Source organism: Neovison vison, chromosome 3, assembly GCF_020171115.1.
Source record: "Neovison vison isolate M4711 chromosome 3, ASM_NN_V1, whole genome shotgun sequence".
Taxonomy (NCBI): Eukaryota; Metazoa; Chordata; class Mammalia; order Carnivora; family Mustelidae; genus Neogale; species Neogale vison.
Window position 1 is genome coordinate 140,152,860 of NC_058093.1, and position 18,759 is coordinate 140,171,618.

At 46.7% G+C, this 18,759-nt stretch overlaps 1 protein-coding gene across 7 annotated transcripts in view; it reads right to left on the minus strand.

The window, feature by feature from the left end:
- Positions 1-1,239: 1,239 nt before the first annotated feature.
- The window catches only part of ZNF532 (zinc finger protein 532), a 105,098-nt gene continuing 87,578 nt past the window's right edge, over positions 1,240-18,759 (minus strand). For 6 of the 7 annotated variants that reach the window (XM_044242887.1, XM_044242886.1, XM_044242885.1 and 3 more), the window contains 3 exons: positions 6,977-7,089; positions 4,824-4,971; positions 1,240-3,302 (listed from right to left, as the gene is read on the minus strand). In XM_044242887.1, the coding sequence (XP_044098822.1) occupies positions 2,808-3,302; positions 4,824-4,971; positions 6,977-7,089 (756 nt within the window). In that variant the 3' untranslated portion in view covers positions 1,240-2,807. The remainder of the gene's footprint in view (positions 3,303-4,823; positions 4,972-6,976; positions 7,090-18,759) is intronic. The other variant, XM_044242890.1, reaches the window with a different exon arrangement.

Below are 18,759 nucleotides of genomic sequence, written 5' to 3' on the forward strand. Positions count from 1 at the left end.
TTAGTCCATCATTCAAGGCTTTTTAATGTTGGCCTGAGCCTATGCTGAAAGCCTCAGCTCACCCACAGAGAAAATGGGCTTCCTAAGAATTCACAGAGCATGGCCCAGTTTCTGCCTTTGGTCTGAAAATACTGTTTCTCCATTCCTCACATCCACAACTTCATCCAGGTCTACCACTAATGAAGAATGGGTAGAACTACAAGTTCCTCTGCGGATTTCTGGTCAGCAATCACTGTGTTGACCCAAGTATTCACATCTTTTGTTAATGGCCAAGAATTTTTCCACATAGCTTCTTTCTAATTGCTCCCTCTTTCTGAAACAGCTATGAATTCTGCTGTTTTGTCCTTCTTGACTTCTAATCTCTTCCATAGACTTCATCTCCTCACCTCTGCTTATTCCAGGTAATTTCTTCACAACCCATCTTCCAGTTCACCAATTCTCTCTTTAGTTGAATCATCTAGGTTCTCTGCCAGGGCTACAGCCTTGTGTGCTGTTTTTCTACTCTGGATTTCCATTTCTTCTTCATTTTGGATCTCAGGGCATTCTTTGAAACTTTCTTGGATGCTCCAACTGGGCATTTATGGATGCTAACTTTATACCGGCAAGCATTTCTGGGTGCTTTAGAAAGGCTTTCACTTTATCTGATAAAAAGCCATAGTGCCACAGACAAAAATTCTAGTATCGTGTTTTGCACATAATTTTTATTTGTTGAATAAATGAATATTTGTCAATATGTACATAAACACATAGAGCGAGCACTACGATTTAGAGCAAGAATACCTGGGTTCTAATACGTGAAGCCGCTTCCCCACTGTGGGGGCTTAGGCGAAGCACTGCATCTGAGCTCAGTCTCCTCTACTGTAAAACTGGACTATGAAGACCGTGCAACCCACCACACAGGTTTATTGCAAGGTTCATATGCAGAAACACATGAGAGTGCTATGATACAACGCAGAGCAATACAAGTATAAATATAACAAGTAACAGCAATGGAATTTCAAGTGTAGGAATCCTTTAATCACGCCCTTGCATTATACCCATGAATCGATGGAGTCCACGAGAAAGTGACAAAGGGCTGACTGCCAATGAGAAAGAATATGTCGTTCTTCCGGAGGTGGGGGGTGGGGCAGGAGGAGGAATTCTGCAATATCGTGGCGCCTGTTCCTGCCATCAAGCACTTCCTCAACTTCATGAAGATGCCAGACCACCCCCCCCATCAATAACTCTCTCACAGAAGCGCAAGGGCCAATGTCCCACGTTTATTTACATATGAAATGTGTTTAATACAGTTATGACGGACGTAGTGCGTAACACCTGACAGCAGCAAGACCTTCTGAGGAACCGAACGTCGACTACAGTATATCATGCAAATATCTATATATACACAAACGAGTTTCTTTTCTTAAAAAAAGAAAAAAAAAAGTACAAAATGTGTTTAGGGGATAAATACAAGATATAAAATGCAAATGAAAACACACACAAAAAAACCCCAAAACGGAAAGATAGAACTCTCCCAGAGAACTATAAACCGAAGGGACAGGGGAGGAGCCCTGCTGTGTTTCGAGGCAGCAGAACCACTGATATTGAAGATACTTATTGAAACGACCGAACCGAAGCCCGGTGGCTCAGTGCGTGACCGCCCGGCCCATCGCGCCCCGCCCCTGCTGCACTGACAGGTCGGCGGCGGAAGTAGAGCATCCCAACTCCAAGTACCGGGACGTCTGGCAGTAGCACCCAGAACAGGAAACGCCAACTCTTTAGACGGCAAAGGGTTATTAAGTCAACTGTGATTTTTTTTTTTTTCCTGTCAAGAGCCAGAGAAATACTTGATATTTTTAGTTGTGTCTTTGTAAGAGTTAATAAATTACATGACAAAAAAACTCGACTGTAGAAATCTATTGGTCTAACGACAGGTGTGTAAGTTTTTACAGTAGTCCAGCCCTTGGGCGACTTGACGACCTTGTGCTCTCTTGGCCGGCCTCGCAAAAATCCACCCAGAAGACCACCAGCCTCTGGCTCTTCCCTCGGGGATACCCTTCCTTCCCCATTCTACAGTGGAATTAAGGGAAATGTACGGTCCTTCCTGGAGTTCGGGCCGAAGTTTTGAATCCGCCGCTGGGAAGGGAAGCTACCTGCCGGGCTGGTTTCGACACCGTCTGGTGTGGCCTGGACACGCCCGGGATGTGGTGACACGTCAGAGGCGCACTGGCCGGCTCAGAGCAGGCACGTTGAGGGTAGTGCTAAGACACTTGAAAGTCCCTAGTGTTTTTGAGACCCACGATACCTACAATTTATGTAGTTTAATTCTAAAAATTAAAAACACTAAAAAAGGCCTTATTTTAGCCTGGAGTTAGTTACCCCGTTCAAATTGGTTAACATACAAAATGGTTTATTTGAATTCAGGAACTGCCCCTGTTACTAAGAACTCTGTTTTAAAAGAAAACAGTACAAAAAGAAAAATTCTAAGCCAGAAAAGAATAAAGGAAAAAAAAAACCCATCAAAAAACCAAAAAAAAGGAAAAAAAAAAAAAGACCTCAAAACATCGTCCACTAAATACTGATACAAACATGTAACAAAGAGTATAAAAAAGTTATTCATTTAAATATATACAAACTCTTTTAAACTCAAATACTGTTTTAATACTTATCGAGGATGTACACGACCAGGTGAGGCAGGACACGCGGAGAGAATATATTGCAACAGCCTAGACAGTACTGTTAACTCTATTATACTGCAAACTTTCTGTAACAAAAATGTCTCTTTTCTTCCAATGTGGACAGGGATCTTCCTTACGGAAGGGCTGTGGCTATTTCTCGGCCGAACTCACTCTTTTGGACTTGATGAAGGCCATGCCGTGTGTCCGCATGTGAGCATTTAAGGCAGCTTCAGTTTCGAACGTTTTCGCGCACACTTTGCACTTCCGGTCGGACACGGCGCCGTCGGGCGACTCGTCCTCGGGGCTCGGCTTGTTCTCCTGCTGGTTCTCTTCGCCCGCCCCGTTCTGCTTGGACACGGGCTGCGGCTCCTTCAGCTTGTGCACGATGAACAGGTGCCTGGACAGGGACACGTGCGACGTGTAGCAGAGGCCGCACTCCCGGCACTGGTAGGACGAGCCGTCCGACTTGTGCTGCGGGATGTGCTCGTGGAACTGCAGGAGGTTTTCGGTGGTGAAGCCGCACACGGCACATTTGTGAACCTTGAAAACGTTGATCTTGAGCTTTTTCAGTGGCTGGGTAATTGCCCCTCTGGGAGGTCTGAACTCTAAAACTGGTTCTTCCAACTTCCGCTTGGGGCTGGGAACCTTGAAGAGAAGAATAAAGGGGACGACACGAGTGAAAATCGCTCCACCCCACGGGGGATCCACGACCGGTTCTCCGGTGGACTGTGGGTTTCAGGATTTGGGGCTTCCGACAGCTGCGTGTCTACCTAGCCCCCACACACTCCTGCTCCCCTGGGGCTCCTGCCTTTCATGTGCTGCACACACAGGACCGGAGCTCCTACATTCCCAGGCATCACAGCAGCTGTGGGGCTCCACAGAGGACAAATGAGTCCCTGCCCCCCCAGAATGCGGGCTCTGACACAGCAGGACTGAAAACCACAAGCGAGGAGATCGGCCATCGGTCAGACCCCAGGTAGACAAAGCAGGCCATGGAACGGGGCTGGGACGAGACGGGGGTTTGGGAGGCTCCCCGGCACCATCAGGAATGGCCCAGGGACCGTGACACTCCAACAGAGGCCTGCTGTGGGGAGGGCCGGGGGCAGGGCCCAGGAAGCCGAGGCGAGAGCCAAGCCAGCAGGTGGTACGGAGAGGAGGCAGGGGCCAGGCAGAGAAATACCAGGGTATGGCCTTCTCTGGGACTGGCACGGAAGGTGCTGGAAGGCCCAGCTGGTCCCGCTCCTGAGCTCCCCCGCACACTCACTCCCCTTTGTCACACGGCTCACCTGCCAGCCATGCTTTTCTCCTTCCCTTCTGGCTTTCTAACTCTGATCCCTCACGCTTCCAGCGCTCTGAAAGAGGGACACTCCCTCCTCCCTGCTCGGTGGCCCATCTTTTCGGCCTGATGACGGGACACCACTCACACACAGCCTGGGCCTGAAGCTGCCCTTGCACAGAGATTCTGTAATTCCGGCCCAACCCCCTCCCCCCAACCCCATCCGTCGAGGGGAAAAGATTATAATTCAATGCGGCTCCGGTCCGGCTTGTACTCTGACTCGACTCTACTCGATGATTAACTCCTTGGATGCACGCAGAGGCTGTCTCCCAGGTACATCCCAGACCCAGGCCAGTGCCAAAGACAGTAGATCTCCCTACACGTCTGCCGGACGGCTCCCTCCTCGAATAGCACTTGGCACACACACCCCTGATACACAGGCGAACATATACACAGTTGTCTGAGTCAAGTTCACTACCCACTGACCTAAGGACAAGGCAGATCTGTGACTTTCTTACTATGACAAAGTGAAACGAAGAAGAATCTCTTCACTTTTCTTAGGTACCTTTCACAACCGACACACTGCCAACAAGATAGAACCTAGCTTCCTACGTTCCCTCTGGCTAAGAGACCGTTTACGTGAGTCCACACAAAATTCTGTAACGTATATACGTAAGGAGATCCCTAAAGCTCTTTCTGGAAAGAGACAGAAGAAACTTAACAGCTCGTAGAGCAAGATGAAAGATCAGAATGGGTATGCGGGGAGATGACCTATTATGTTACACCTCCATGCACAGGCTTGGATTTCAAAAAATTTAAAGTGAACAGCATGAATGGAAAAAGCAAGTCAACACAATGTCACTGTAAAGAGAACATCTGCAATGTTTGACCTTGGTATCTTCTTTTATTTCTGTTTCCTCCTCATTGGTGGCTTCTGTCATTTCTTTCAAGTCAGGATCCTTAATACCGTGCATGAGTTGGATATGTTTCTCCAGCATCAACCGTTTCGTAAAGGTGCGCCTGGAGTCTGGGCAGTGCCTGTGGAGCAAAGACAAGGAGGTCACCTGCCTGCCGGAAAGTCACCCACGCTGAAGAGTCCGCTCACCGAGGAAAGACCTCCACCAGCCAATGGAATGCTCCGTGGGGTCAAGATCATCTGCATGGACACCACTGGTCCGAAAGGAAACTGATTTCACTGTGACTCGGTGTCCAATTTGTGAGAAAAGTTTTTGCAGCCTTTGTAAAAGGCTTTCTGTCGCTTTTTTGTGTTCTCATGGGACCGGCCTAATTCGGTTCAGATAAAGTATTTCCTGTCTAGGTTTGGTTGAGGTAGTACTTAATTTATAATTCCAGAGGGCTTTAATTTTGAAGTAGAGAATATCAAATTTCAAAAGTTTTCTTTACAATGACTCAGTGTTCTCTCAGAATTTATGTCGTAAGACATACTTTAATATGAAAAAAGTCCCTCGCTGATTCCTTCATGTGGATGTTAAGGATTCCTGTCCAAGCTGCCATAACAAAGAGAAGACAGGGTGTCTAGCCCTGTCACATTCCTCACCAAGACACAAACACGGTGTCACAGGGCTCAAACTCATGGGTTCATTCAGTAGACTAAAAAGTAGGCAACTCAGTTATATCCAAAATAGGTCACTCTTTTAAGTTTTCACTTCCCCTTGTGTGGGAGAAAAAACCCCAAACCTTATGACTAGTTTTTCCTTTAGAAGGTAGGAAGTCACCATTTTCTTAATGAATGGACAAAAAGAGACAAAGTTAATGGCCATGGTGACTACAGATGCTGTAAGGCATACAAGAAGGAAACTGCTTTGGTGAATGGGTATGCACAGCACCTTGGGCCCTTACGCAGAATCAAAAGGCTTCTGGACATCCTGTAATGACTGGCCCCACACCCTGATGATCTCGTGTTCGAGGCCCGCTCCTGGGACAGCCTCGGGAACCGGCACCAACACCACAGAATAAAGGAAATCCGCCAGACAATCCAAGCACCTCGCGGCCTCACAGTGACTCCCACGAGAAAGACACAAACCTCTCTGAGGAAGGACAAAGCCACGCCAGAGTCCCTTTCCACCTTCCTCTCGGCCAGGGCTTCCTGGTAAATTCTCCGACCCTTGCAATGCGGTCTCACATGCGCAGGCCTTAGTCACGGGATGTTCTCACCTCACCAAAATCACTCCCAGCTTCAACCTCACCGAAGGCAGGTTGGCGTCCCAGTCTCCCTACCCAAGAAACCTCCCCTAGCTAACTGAGAACAGTGAAGTCCCGCCGAGCCCACAGCCAACCTTCACGAGCGTCCCGAGCCACATGATACTCTGTGCCCGGTCATGTCACACACGCCACGCGGCCACACGGCTTCTGTGTCCGTCAGTCCTCTGTTTTAGGAGAAGTTATACCAATTCACTCGAGGCACACTCTGGCTGAGCAGGTGCTAAACTTTTCCACTAAGGATACAACAAGTTCTGATTCTCACATACAAGGAAAGAGCTCGTGGAGGTCCAGAGCGGCTCTACCGTCCACTCAGTGTCCTGGTCCACTCAATTCCTCGCCAAAAGCGTGTGCTGAGAAAAGGCTGCCCTTCACAAGGGAAGAGGCCAGCCTCGGACTGACTCCACGACCGGGCGCTATCAGAGTCCGCTGTGAACCAACCAACCACAGAACCAACCTGCCAGGGACTGCGTGCAGCTCCCTGGGCCTCTCATGACCAAAAAGCATCTCATTCGAATGTGTGCCTGCAAATCAACCACTTCTCCAAGATGCTCAGGTGTAGGAGATAAACAGCTCTGGACAACAAAGCTGTATATCCCCAGGAGAATACGGGGTAGGAAAGAGGCTACTCCTGTTTATTTGACTTTTTTTAAGTGTTACAACCCAGTCAAGAAACCGTATGTCAAAACAAGAGAATACGGCTGAACACGGAAATCTACAAACTACAGCAAAGAAATGGAAAGTTAACGGCAACATATGAAAAACCTGAACGTTTCCACTTTGTTAATTTCCTGCGCTTCCCACGTTAGAAATCACAACTTACGAGCAGGTGTAAACTTTCCTGATGCCTTTGTGCTTGATCCGATTGTGACGGCACAGGCTGTGTGAGGAGCTGAAAGATTTGTCACACTGGCGGCAAGGGTGTTTTTTCATTTGCTTCAGTAGGAGAAAAAGAGATACAGGGTCACTTAAGGGAACAAACCCCGAATCGCCTTAAAAATTAAGAATGCTTTCATAATAGTTCAAGTTATAATAAGCAATACTGTTTAAGCAATACAACGAGAACACAAAATGATTCTTCTTAAAATGTAAGAAAAAGGAGGGCCAAGGCTGGGTTAACCAGGCAGGGGCTAATTAATTTCTAGAGAATGAGAGAAACGTTATCATAAGAGTAAAATATTACATTTTTTTCTCAAAACGCTTACAGTGTTGATTCAGCAGAAACCCCTGCATTTTTGAAAACATCGCGTTTTCTTTGCAAAAGAGATATAAATGTTATTCTTACCATTTCATATAGCAGACATTATATGAAAGCAGAACACTTCAATAAATACCAGATAAAAACCATTAATTTGCTACAGATCCAGAAGGAATGTTAATTCATCCACTGCACCACTTTCAATTAAATCTCTAGCTGATTTTCAACATCGTGAGTCCCCGCCCACCTCACCGATGAACGATTCTACCATAAGAGAAGAGTTTTCCAAAAGGTTTCTTGAATAATACCATTTAGTTATTCCAAGAACATAAGAATGTGAAACCACTTCATGGAAGCCACCACTAGTATCTCCGGCATGTATGTGCACGTGTGCAGGGCCGAGTATGCGTGGGGGCCGGGGGACAGTGAGAGGGCCAGAGAAAGATCTCAAGAGATACAAAAGTCAAAGTGAAAAGCGACTTTGGCTATGATACTTGTGTTAATTCAAAAGATTCTCATGAGGAACCTTTGAAGCAAAATTAGGCGGCTTAACCCTAAAACACATTATTTGGGTACTGTCCACACTGCAGTCTGGAATCAAACAATGTAGTTTCACGAGGGAATCAGATCAAGAAGTAACTGCCAGCCTCGTGAATGGAGCATCTGGCAGGAGGCTCCTGGAAAATCAGGCTAAAGAATGATGAACAAGGTCTCATGTGAAATAATACCACTATTTTTGCCAATAAGAAGAGGGAAGCAGCAATTGCGGGCTAAGTGATTAAAGAAGTGATAAATATTTTTATTTTTTTTAAAGATTTTATTTATTTATTTGACAGACAGAGATCACAAGCAGGCAGAGAGGCAGGCAGAGAGAGAGAGGAGGAAGCAGGCTCCCCACTGAGCAGAGAATCTGATGCGGGGCTCGATCCCAGGACCCTGAGATCACGACCTGAGCTGAAGGCAGAGGCTTTAACCCACTGAGCCACCCAGGTGCCCCATGATAAATATTTTTAAACAATGTTTTTACACCCATCATGTGACAAATATGCCCTTACTCAAACTGGGAAGCCAACCTATCTATTTAAGTGCCGGAGCTTGGCTCTGGTGACCCAGAAATGGGCTGCCGCCTTCTCTCTACTGCTCACAAGTCGAACCGTGTGATCCTGGGGAAGTTTCTCCATAAACATCCACTCCCCGAACTGAGAGTTGGGGATCGCCCCAGTTCCTTCCTCAGAAGGTGCTGGGGAAGGGAATGAAGGAGGGAGCACAGACCTTGGGGCACAGAGAAATCCTCATTAAGTATTCTTTTATGAATAACGATAAAGTTACATATCCACTTTCATTTTAAAAGTGAAAACTACTGTCTTTTAAATGAAACACATTGGTGTGTAAGTGCTCAAAAACCTAGACAGAGGGGAAGTTTCTTCTCCATGCTGAAGATGGGAGTCCTACCACTGCTTTGATCGTTTTCCTAAGCGTGTGATCTGGGATATTATGAGAATAATCTTGGGGGGGCGGGGAGGATGGGAAACAAAGGAATAACAGCTAATCCCTCTGAGCCACACTCAGGTTCTTCGGAATAGAGTATTAAGGGGCGGCTACGTGGCTCAGTGGGTTAAGCCTCTGCCTTTGGCTCAGGTCATGATCCTGGGGTCCTGGGATCGAGTCCCACATGGGACTCTCTGCTCAGCAGGGAGCCTGTTTGCCCCACCCCCCGCCTGCCTCTCTGCCTACTTGTGATCTGTCAAATTAAAAAAAAAAAAACTTAAAAAAAAAAATTAAAAAAGAATAGAGTTTTAAGAACAGTCAGGCATGAGTAGTCCTGTGTTTCAAAGAAGGTACTGAAATATCTATTAATATCTAATTCCTGCAGAATTTTGTATCTATAAGATGGACAATGTTAAGATCCTGGAAGATTTAAAACACAAGACATTTTTCGAAAAATAAGACAGTTATAGCAAATAACCATAAAGTAGAGAACGGACATATAGCTTTCTAACCATCCAACAGGGGAAGAGGCCTCGGAGGAATGCAAATGGGTTCTCCATTAAGATGAAGGGTTTGAAATTCCATTTCTTGTTATGGTGTCATGATATTAATATCAAATCAAAATTTTACTAGAGAAATATCAGTCAAGAAGTCCTCAGTAGGTAACACATTAAATGAAAGCAGCTTAGCTGAATCAGTAATTACTATTTTCAAAAAGAGTTGACAATGTGTGAGATACTCTTCTTTTCCAAAGTCTTCATGGGGAAAAAAAAAAAAAAAAAAAAAAGCAGAAACGAGCCATGCAATCCCCAAACAATGGAGCAGGGTTTCAAAATCAGTGGTGACAAGAAAATCACAGGCTTAAACACCAGTCTCCAGATCAGACTGCCACATTCCCATTAGCTAAGAAAACAAATTACTTCCTTCTTTGTTAAATTTTAAATACTAACTTATTCAAAGGTGCTGTATCTAATTTATTTTCCTAACTTCTACCTCTTCAGTATTATAAAACTGAAGCCACTTTCTGACACAGAAAGCAATTTTATCAACCAAACAAAAATGGGGGAAAAAACAACTGTATTGAAAAAGCATAGTCTATCATCACTCGGTTTTCAAGACTGGTAAGGTCATTTACCTCCTCCAGTTCCAGTAGTACAAGCGGATTTTGAGGGAACCAGGGCCCTGAGTGGACTTCCTGCAGTCAGGTTTTCCTACTCAATTATGAGTTATTTTGTTTTTAAATAGAACTCTCTGAGGAAGCAGTGGAAGCATAGTTGGGAGAGTCTGAACATTTTTGAAAACTTTAAATACCAAATAAAACAAACACTTGGGTACCTTTCCTAAACGTTCTCCCTAATCTCCGATTGTTGACTCTTTTGCCTTCACATTCTTTAGGAAAGAAAGCATCAGCTCCTCTTAGCAGATGCTTTCCAAGTGCCCTCACTCTGGGCTCAAGTTCTGAGCTCTGGGATTTACAACACCTCGGAAGGCCATTCCTTCTGGGTAGTACTTGGTGAATGTGTGAAATGTCATGGGCTCACACACCGGACACTTCCCATTCTGATAGCTATTCCCCCTTGTGTCTTGGCTTGAAGCCCTCTTTCTGTCTGAGGAGACTCAAGAAGTAGAGGGAGACATTTCGCTAGCCAGACATGCACTTGGCCTTGCTCTGCGATTCCTGTTTCCAAGAGGTTATCGGCCTCCCAAAGACACTCAAAGAGCTTCCTCAACTCCCATCAGACATCCAAACCCCCCCACAGATTCAGGACGAAAGGGAGCAGAATGATTCCCAAGCCATGATGACAACACACCCTCCAGCTCTATCATAAACACTTCCTACGAAAAAGGAAAACCCCAACCACCTGTATAAACTTCAGCCTATCACAGCAGTAATCCCACTGGACAGAACTCCTAAAACCGTGGGCCCTTCTTCACTTGGAATTCTAGTCTACAGATACACCCGCACGCGGTACGGTCAGTTCTGTGTAATACGACACACATGTATCATGGGTCATTTGCACGACACAAAATCAAGCAAGAAAAACCACATGGCTTCCGGCAAAAATGAAGTTGGGGTGTTAACACTCAAACCCTGTCAAGTGACACACCTAGTAAAAATGGCAGAGCACGGACTCAAGCAGGATGCCCGGGAAGGGCGCACTGGGGGTTGCGGCTCGCTGGGCTTTTGTGAAGTGGAGGAAGGAGGGTTACCGGAGATCGGAGGGTCGGAGGGAAGGCGTTAGTGACCTGGGGTGTGCACCAGTGTGACCCCATGGGGAGAGGAAGTCGCTGACCGCAGTCTGAGGTGAGCGCATGCGTGTTTTGTGTATTCCTACGTGACTCCGTTCCACGGTTTTCTATGCTCACCTAGTGTTCCTCAAGGGTGATATCACACATGTGCAAACTGAAAATTCATGTTAGGCTCCAAATGTTCCTCCCTGAGAGATCAAATGCATGAGAAGATCTGCTCCCAACAGAAGCGCTACAGCAGGACAGACAGTGTAGACAAGGTTCTTTGGGGCAGCACTGCGTGTGATGGGGAAAGATGGGAAAAAATCTGGCTCCACCAAGGGAGCGCTGGTTAAATGAATTATATGCACACCGACAGCTACATTCTTGCCTTGCAGCTGTGGAAAAGAATGGCAGATCCTGATACACTATAAAACATACACTACATGGAGAAGCAGCTGGTGCGGAAAATCAGATTCGTGAGCTGCGATCTGCGTGGTAAAGAAATAAAAACAAGAACACGTACGCATCTCTGAGGATACCTGCACAGAGACGCTTCAAGATACATAAGACACTTGGCGCTGGTGGGTGGCAAGGGTAGGAATGAGGCTTTTGCCCGATGCCTTCATATTGTTTAGATTGTGGGAAAATGTGAATATAGCCCATAGCAAAAAGATGTTCTTCTGTTGCCTCAGAAAAAAAAAAAAATTTTCAGCCGGACGTACCGAGGTATAACTTATACAATGTAAAACCCACTGTTTTCCACGTATGATTCTAGAAATGTCGACAAATAGATACAAAGTTGACAGAGCAGTTGCATCAGCCCTAAAATTCCCATGTGCCCCTTTACAGCTCTGGGCACCCACTGCTCTGTCTTCTTTCCTCTCCCTCGTTTTGTCTCCTCCATTCGTCCCACGGATGGAAGGACGTACTCTAGCACGTGGTTCATTGAGTCCGGCTCCTTTCGGGGCTGAACACGTGCAATCCAGCCGGGCCGCTGGGCGCATGCGCAGCCCGTCCCTTCCCACCCCGGGGCCGCGCTCCGCGTGACCGCGCGCTCTCCGTTTATCCGCTCCCCCGCTGAGCTACATCTAGGTTGTTCCCAGCTTTGGGGACTTAGGAATTAAAGCGCCTGCAAATGGGCACGTACAGGGTTTGGTGTGAACATATGCCCCTATTTCTCCCTGGGAGTGACAGTGACCGTGACAGCGCCCCAGGGTAAAATAAGCAGGAAACTGTGCACCCGTTTCCCAGAACGGCCGCACCTGCCAGCTGCTCTGCCGCCCTCCCCGTGACCATCCTGCAGGGCAGCCAGGAGTACCTCCTTGTGCGGTCACGTGCGTTTCTCTGAGAGAGTGTGAAGGTAAGACTTTCAGTGGACAAGACACCTACTTATACAGTGTACCTCTCCCTCCGAGGAAAAACCTGGAACTCCACGAGTTTCTGGTTTTCCATTTCTATTTCAGGAGGCATCTCGGTGCCGAGCGAGCGCCTGGAAAACCGAAGCCGTAAATCGCTCATCTCTGTACCCCTGGCATTCCGCACACAGAAAGTGCTCCGCGAATGTTTATCGTGTGAATCAGTCAAGGAAAGAATAACTGAAAACACAGTTATCTACTGGAAAAATATAAGCAGGTTCTAGAAAGTAATCTAGAGGAGCACACACAGAGCCAGAACAGCTTGTTGCCCGATGCCGGGGCAGAACTGCCCAAGTCGGAGTTCTGGTAAGAGCCGGTGGACAAACTAAGCTACTGAAGACAGAGGCAAGAGGGGTCAGAGGGCAGGGAGAATCCAGACAGGAAGGAAGGACAAGTCTTCCTGCAGGACTGGAGAGAAGGCGCCATCCGCAGACAGGTGTACTGCTTACTATGGCCAAGGGGGTGGTGACAAAGGGACTGGGATACGGAAGGAACTCCTGCCCCAGCTTCCATTTTGTTTTTCCTTTTTAAAGATTTTATTTATTTATTTGAGAGAGAGAGAGAGAGAGCACAAACAGGAGGAGTGCAAGGGGGAGACGCAGACTCCCGACCAAGCAGGGAGCCCAGCATGGAGCTTGATCCCAGAACCCCGGGATCATGACCTGAGCCCAGGGCACACACTTAATGGGCTGAGCCACCCAAGAGAAGTATATATGGTGCATCCGAGTAACCCAGTCTTCATTTCTTTCCCTTATTGTTGCTAATTATAAAAATTACAGTTATTGGAAAATAGATGAGAGAATAGACTGCCTCGAATGTCACTGACTGCAGTAACTACTGTCAATCTCCAGCTAGAGCTCCTTCCTGTTTCTCTTCCAAATCCATACTCATATGCATTTAAGAGTCTATGTTATACATCTTAACATGTATATTAATGTAATAATGTACATGTATTGTAACATGATTTTTTTCACACACAGCTACGCATATTTTGACGTTTCTGTGTTTTTCTTAACACAACGTAGTATTCTGTTGTATAAAAGGACCACAACTTATTTAACTATCTCTCATTAATGATTTAGGTTTTTTCGAATATTCAGTAATTATGGGCAAAAATTTCTGTCGTCAACCAACTACTTCTGTTATAGGAATTTCTGAAAGTCTTTTTAGTCTAGAAACCATGAAAAATGTTAAGGCTCCACACTTCTTGCCAAACTGTCCTCAAAAAGGAACCCCCTATTGTTGTAAGTCAGGGCTTATTTGCCAAAAGTCTTACAGATCAACATTCAACTCTACCGAAATGGTAGATAAAAGACTGTACTGCGCTTTGTTTTGTTTTTCCTTAAGACCTGGACATCTAGATGCTGGACATCTATCTATACATTCCTGAGCCACTTATCTTTCTCTAGTGAACCAGTGAGGAGGCTATCTGTGACAATCCAGGGGACAGAAGAAGTGCTGTGGGTTTGGAAAGTCAAGGTGATGACAAGTGATTCGATTTGGTGTATATCACAAAGGTAGGTCTGTGGACGGGCTGACGGTGGATGACAAAGGAGAGAGAGAAGGGCATCAAGTAGCCCTTCAAATTCCTTGGCTGGGCACCTGGCAGAATGGTTACCAGTTACTGACCAGGAAAAGTAGGAGAGAAGCAGGTTTAGGGAAGGAGAGGAATCAAGAATTACATTTTGGATACATTGAATTTAAGAAGCCCTTTGGAGATCTAAGCAGAGACGCTAACTAAGTGGTTAGATTCAAGTACGCAGCTCAGGGGAGCGGTCCAGGCCACAGACAGAACTCTGTGAGCTGGCTGACTGTGGATGGCATTTAAAGTCATGGGCCAGGATGAGCGGTTTCTGAGAATAAAGGGCACATCAAAATTTACGGGCTGGAAAGAGGAGAAAGACCAAAAAAAGCTACCGGTGAGGCAGGATGAGAACCCAGAGGCCTAGCTAGCAGAGAAAGCATTTCAAGAAGGACCTAGCTGACAACCGCTTCAACTCAAACGACAGCACTGAGAAAGCCAAGACCCCTGGGCCCAAGTGCCTCGACCTGCAGAACTAGTTGAGCAGTTTCTGTGGGGGCAGTAACAGGGTCACCTCAGCGGGAGGGGGGTGGGGAGCGCAGGGATTCAGAGCAATCTCGGGGATGTTGGCTGTAAAGCGGAGCAGAGGGAAAAGGCGACAGGCAAGTGGGTCAGGAAGGCCGTTCAGTCAGGTTAACAGGCACCATGGCGAACCTTAGGATTTTGAGAATCTGGGAAAAAGTGAAGATGCAGGGGACAGTGGACGAGTGTGGTGGTGAGGCCCTCCAGTGGCCCGAGAAGGGGGCTGGAGGGAGCCACAGGCAGAGGGGTGGGCCTCACGGGGCCACAGAGTCACCCTTGTAACCGCAGAGGGCAGGATGAAGGGGTTTTCATCACCTGTCTCTCCTTGGGTGTAAGAAAAAATCCAAACTTCTTGGCTTTCCTTTCCTTTTTTTTTTTTTTTAAATTTTAATTTTTTAAAGGTTTTATTTATTTATTTGACAGAGAGATGTGGCAAGAGAGGGAACACAAGCAGTGGGAGAGGGAGAAGCAGGCTTCCCAAGGAGCAGAGCCCAATGGGGGGCTCGATCCCAGGACCCTGGAATCATGACCTGAGCCGAAGGTAGACAATTAACCCACTGAGTCACCCAGGCGCCCCACTTGTTGGCTTTCAAGGCCGTCCACAATCTAATCCTCTGTACACCACTCCTGACTGCATCTCTTAGAACTTCGTAAATGCTGCATTCAAAGCCACTCAAATCACATCTTCTGAAGACAATGGCGCCTTCCCCCCTTGCCCTTCAAAGACAGCCTTCCTTCTCCTCGAGACCCACTCCAACCTTTGGCCCCTTCGGCCAGCTCTCCTCTTCTTTGTACCTTCAGGGGTGGAGGTCTTTGGACTTGCCTACCTCGCCAATCCCAACCTCGACCATACCCTTCCAGGGCCTCACACTCCGGAAAGACTTCTCAGCCATCACTTAGAATGTCGTGGGGGGCTGGGCCACACCCCTCCTCCGCTCATACACTGGGTGAATTCCTCCCAAGCATCCACCAGGTACATAGCAAGATAGTATTTCTTTCTTTCTTTCCTTTTTTTTTTTAAAGATTTTTATTTATGTATTTGTTAGAGAGGCAGAGAGAGACACCATGAGCAGGGGGAGGAGCAGCAGGCAGAGGAGGAAAACAGGCTTCCCACTGAGAAAGGAGCCCGATGCGGGACTCGATCCCACGAACCTGGGATCATGACCTGAGCCGAAGGCAGACACCTAACTGACTGAGCCACCCAGGTGTCTCACAAGGTAGTATTTCTTCTGTGAAGCCTTCCCAGGCATCCCCCAGCCCCAGCCAATTCACCAAGAAACAGTGATGCTCAAAGCCCTGCTTCTGTGGGCCTCAGAGGCGACTCTAATCCTTCTTGTCCACGTATCACATGCAACTTTAATTTTTAATTTCACTCCGTCTTCCTCCGACCTCTTTTAAGCCTGTGCTGTATTTTATCGTTTGCTCTGGTCAGAGCCTCAGAAAGCCTGAGCAGAGAGCTGAACGGGAAGCCCCTTTCCCTTAGTTTTAACTACAGTCCACCCTGTGGTTCCTCTAAGGCCCACACTAGCAGCAGCTTTAAAAATATTTATGCTTTTTTATACCCAGCTGTAAGCATCTGTAGGACAAGAACTATTATCATTTCTTCCTTAGCATAACAAATGCTGTGCAACTTGGTAAATATTTATAGAATTTTTTAAAAAAGGGTACACACAGAAGAACAAACATGATGAAAGCTAAACATTCCCAAAGTACGAAGGAACGCCTGTTCTAAATAGTTTGAGAATAGCGCCTCGTCCCTGTAATATGCAAGTGCCCAGATAAAGCAAGGACTGAAAAAGAGAAACCGTATAGATTGATTAACCTGAACAGGCCAAAAAAAATCTAGAGTCTACTACGTCTCCCATACAATAAACGAGCTTTTCTATAGAATAGAAATGTACTAAGATTGAATATTAATTACAACCCAAGAAACTTGCTTTTTAAAAAGGAAATTCACTAAAGAAATATGTAACATCCTCAGTGTATGTATTACATGAATAAAAGTATAATTTTCACTGAGATATCCTGAAACTTTTCACCAGGATATAAATAAAAGAAAGAATGCTTCATAGAGATTTCACTGTCTTCATCGATTCATTTTAGATCCAAATATCGTCAGTGTGTGCCCCCAAAACTGGGCACTCCCTTTCCATTTATAAGATACCACCTACAGTTATAGAGGATAAGTTGTTGGGTTTGTTTTTTTTTTTAAAGACTTTATTTATTTGACAGTGAGAGAGAGAACACAAACAGGGGGAGTGGGAGAGGGAGAAGCAGGCCTCCTGCCGAGCAGGGAGCCCGATGGCAAACCCTAAACGACTGAGCCACCCAGGCACCCCTGAGGATAAGTTCTAAGCAGCAAACCGGCTTACCCAAGCCACCCACACTGTCCTAGAGAAATGTTTTTTTACACAGGCAGGTAGCCTTCCCCTAAGTGTGGAATATTGTAGGTTGTAAATTCCAAAGTCCTCACTGTGAATTTAATGTCTAGGACACAAGCGAGATCTTCTGGTCTCACTACATCCCAGAATATACAAATAAATGGGTAGTGAGCTGAGCACAGCATAGGAAACTCAGACTACATATGTCTGAAATCATCAAGAAAAACAATCTCTTGAGTACTGAACCATCCAAGTTTCTACAAATTGGAACGGAGTGGTTTTGGGGAAATATTTAAACACAGAGTATAAATTTAGACCAGAGGTTGGCAGACGTTTTCTGTAAAGGGCCAGACAGTAAATATTTTAAGCTTCGCAGGCCATAAAGTCTGTTGCAACTACTCAACTGTGCCTTGCAGTTCAAAAGCAGCCACAATGATACATAAATGAGTGGGTGTGGCTGTGTTCCAATAAATTATTTACAAAATGGGTGGCCAGCCTGTGACCCATAGTTTGAGAACCCCGATTTAGACCACGGTCTTACACTCTTGGAGAAAACAGAGCCAAGTCTCAGTAAGTCAGAACCAAATCTAGTTAACAGAGTAGGTGATCAATCCAGGAAAAAAACAAGCTGGAACACTAAGTAAGAAGGGTTTGTTTTTCCTACGGCATGCTCAGGCTATGTCCTGGGGACCGCCAGGATCACAGTACTGTTTCTACGTCAATGAGGCCACGGAGGCCATAGCTAGTTGCTATGCTCGCTTAAAAACAACAAAAAACAAGGGGCTCCTGGGTGGCTCAGGCAGTTAAGCATCCGGCTCCTGATGTCAGCTCAGGTCACGATCTCAGGCAGGAGAGATCAAGCCCCATATCAGGCTTGCACTGGCTGTGGGGCCTGCTTCCAATTCTCTTTCCCTCTGCCCCTCCCCCAGCTTGCACAGGCTTGTGCACACGCTCTCTCTCATTAAATATATAAGGCTTTAAAACAACAATAAGGGGCACTTGGGTGGTTCAGTGGGTTAAGCCTCTGCCTTTGGCTCAGATCGTGATCTCAGGGTCCTGGGATCGAGCCCCACATCGGGCTCTCTGCTCAGCAGGGAGCCTGCTTCCCCCCTCTCTCTCCCTGCCTCTCTGCCTACTGTGATTTCTGTTTGTCAAATAAATAAATAAAAATCTTTAAAAATAAATAAATAAAAACATAAAACAACAACAAATGAAACCAAAACCAGTCTCTTCTAACTTTCTGGTTGTAGGACTAGGCGGTATGTGGATGAGGTCGTACAACCAAAAAACGAAAACCCAGAGCCGTGAGTGAGGCAGAGTAATGAAAGGCCAAACCCAGAGCAGACAGGAAAGAAACGTGTCCCACGGCAGTCTCTGTGCCCGGAGCCACATCAGACCCTGGGACCGGGGACTAGGGGGACGCCAAGCGAATGACAGACACTCTGACAGGCTGCCAGGATCGTGGCGCCAGAACTCCAAAATGCCTGCTGGGGTGTCACGGGATCACCAAGGGTACGTGTCAGCCCGGGGCCTCTGCTTCTACCACAAGTGACCAGTGGGGACATGCAGTGGAGCTCTGGGGCTCCCGTGTACAGGCCCGAACAGACCCCGTGCCCCTTCCCTGTCAGCAGACTCACTCGCCTCCACGCTCCTACACCCACTTCACTAAAGGTCCTCCCCAAGCAACCCTGCTATTTGCCATCCTTCCCACTCACAATGAGAGAAGCAGCAGCGACGGCGCCGGGGGCTCTGCACGGCTACAGTTCACCGGCTCTAGGACATTCGGGA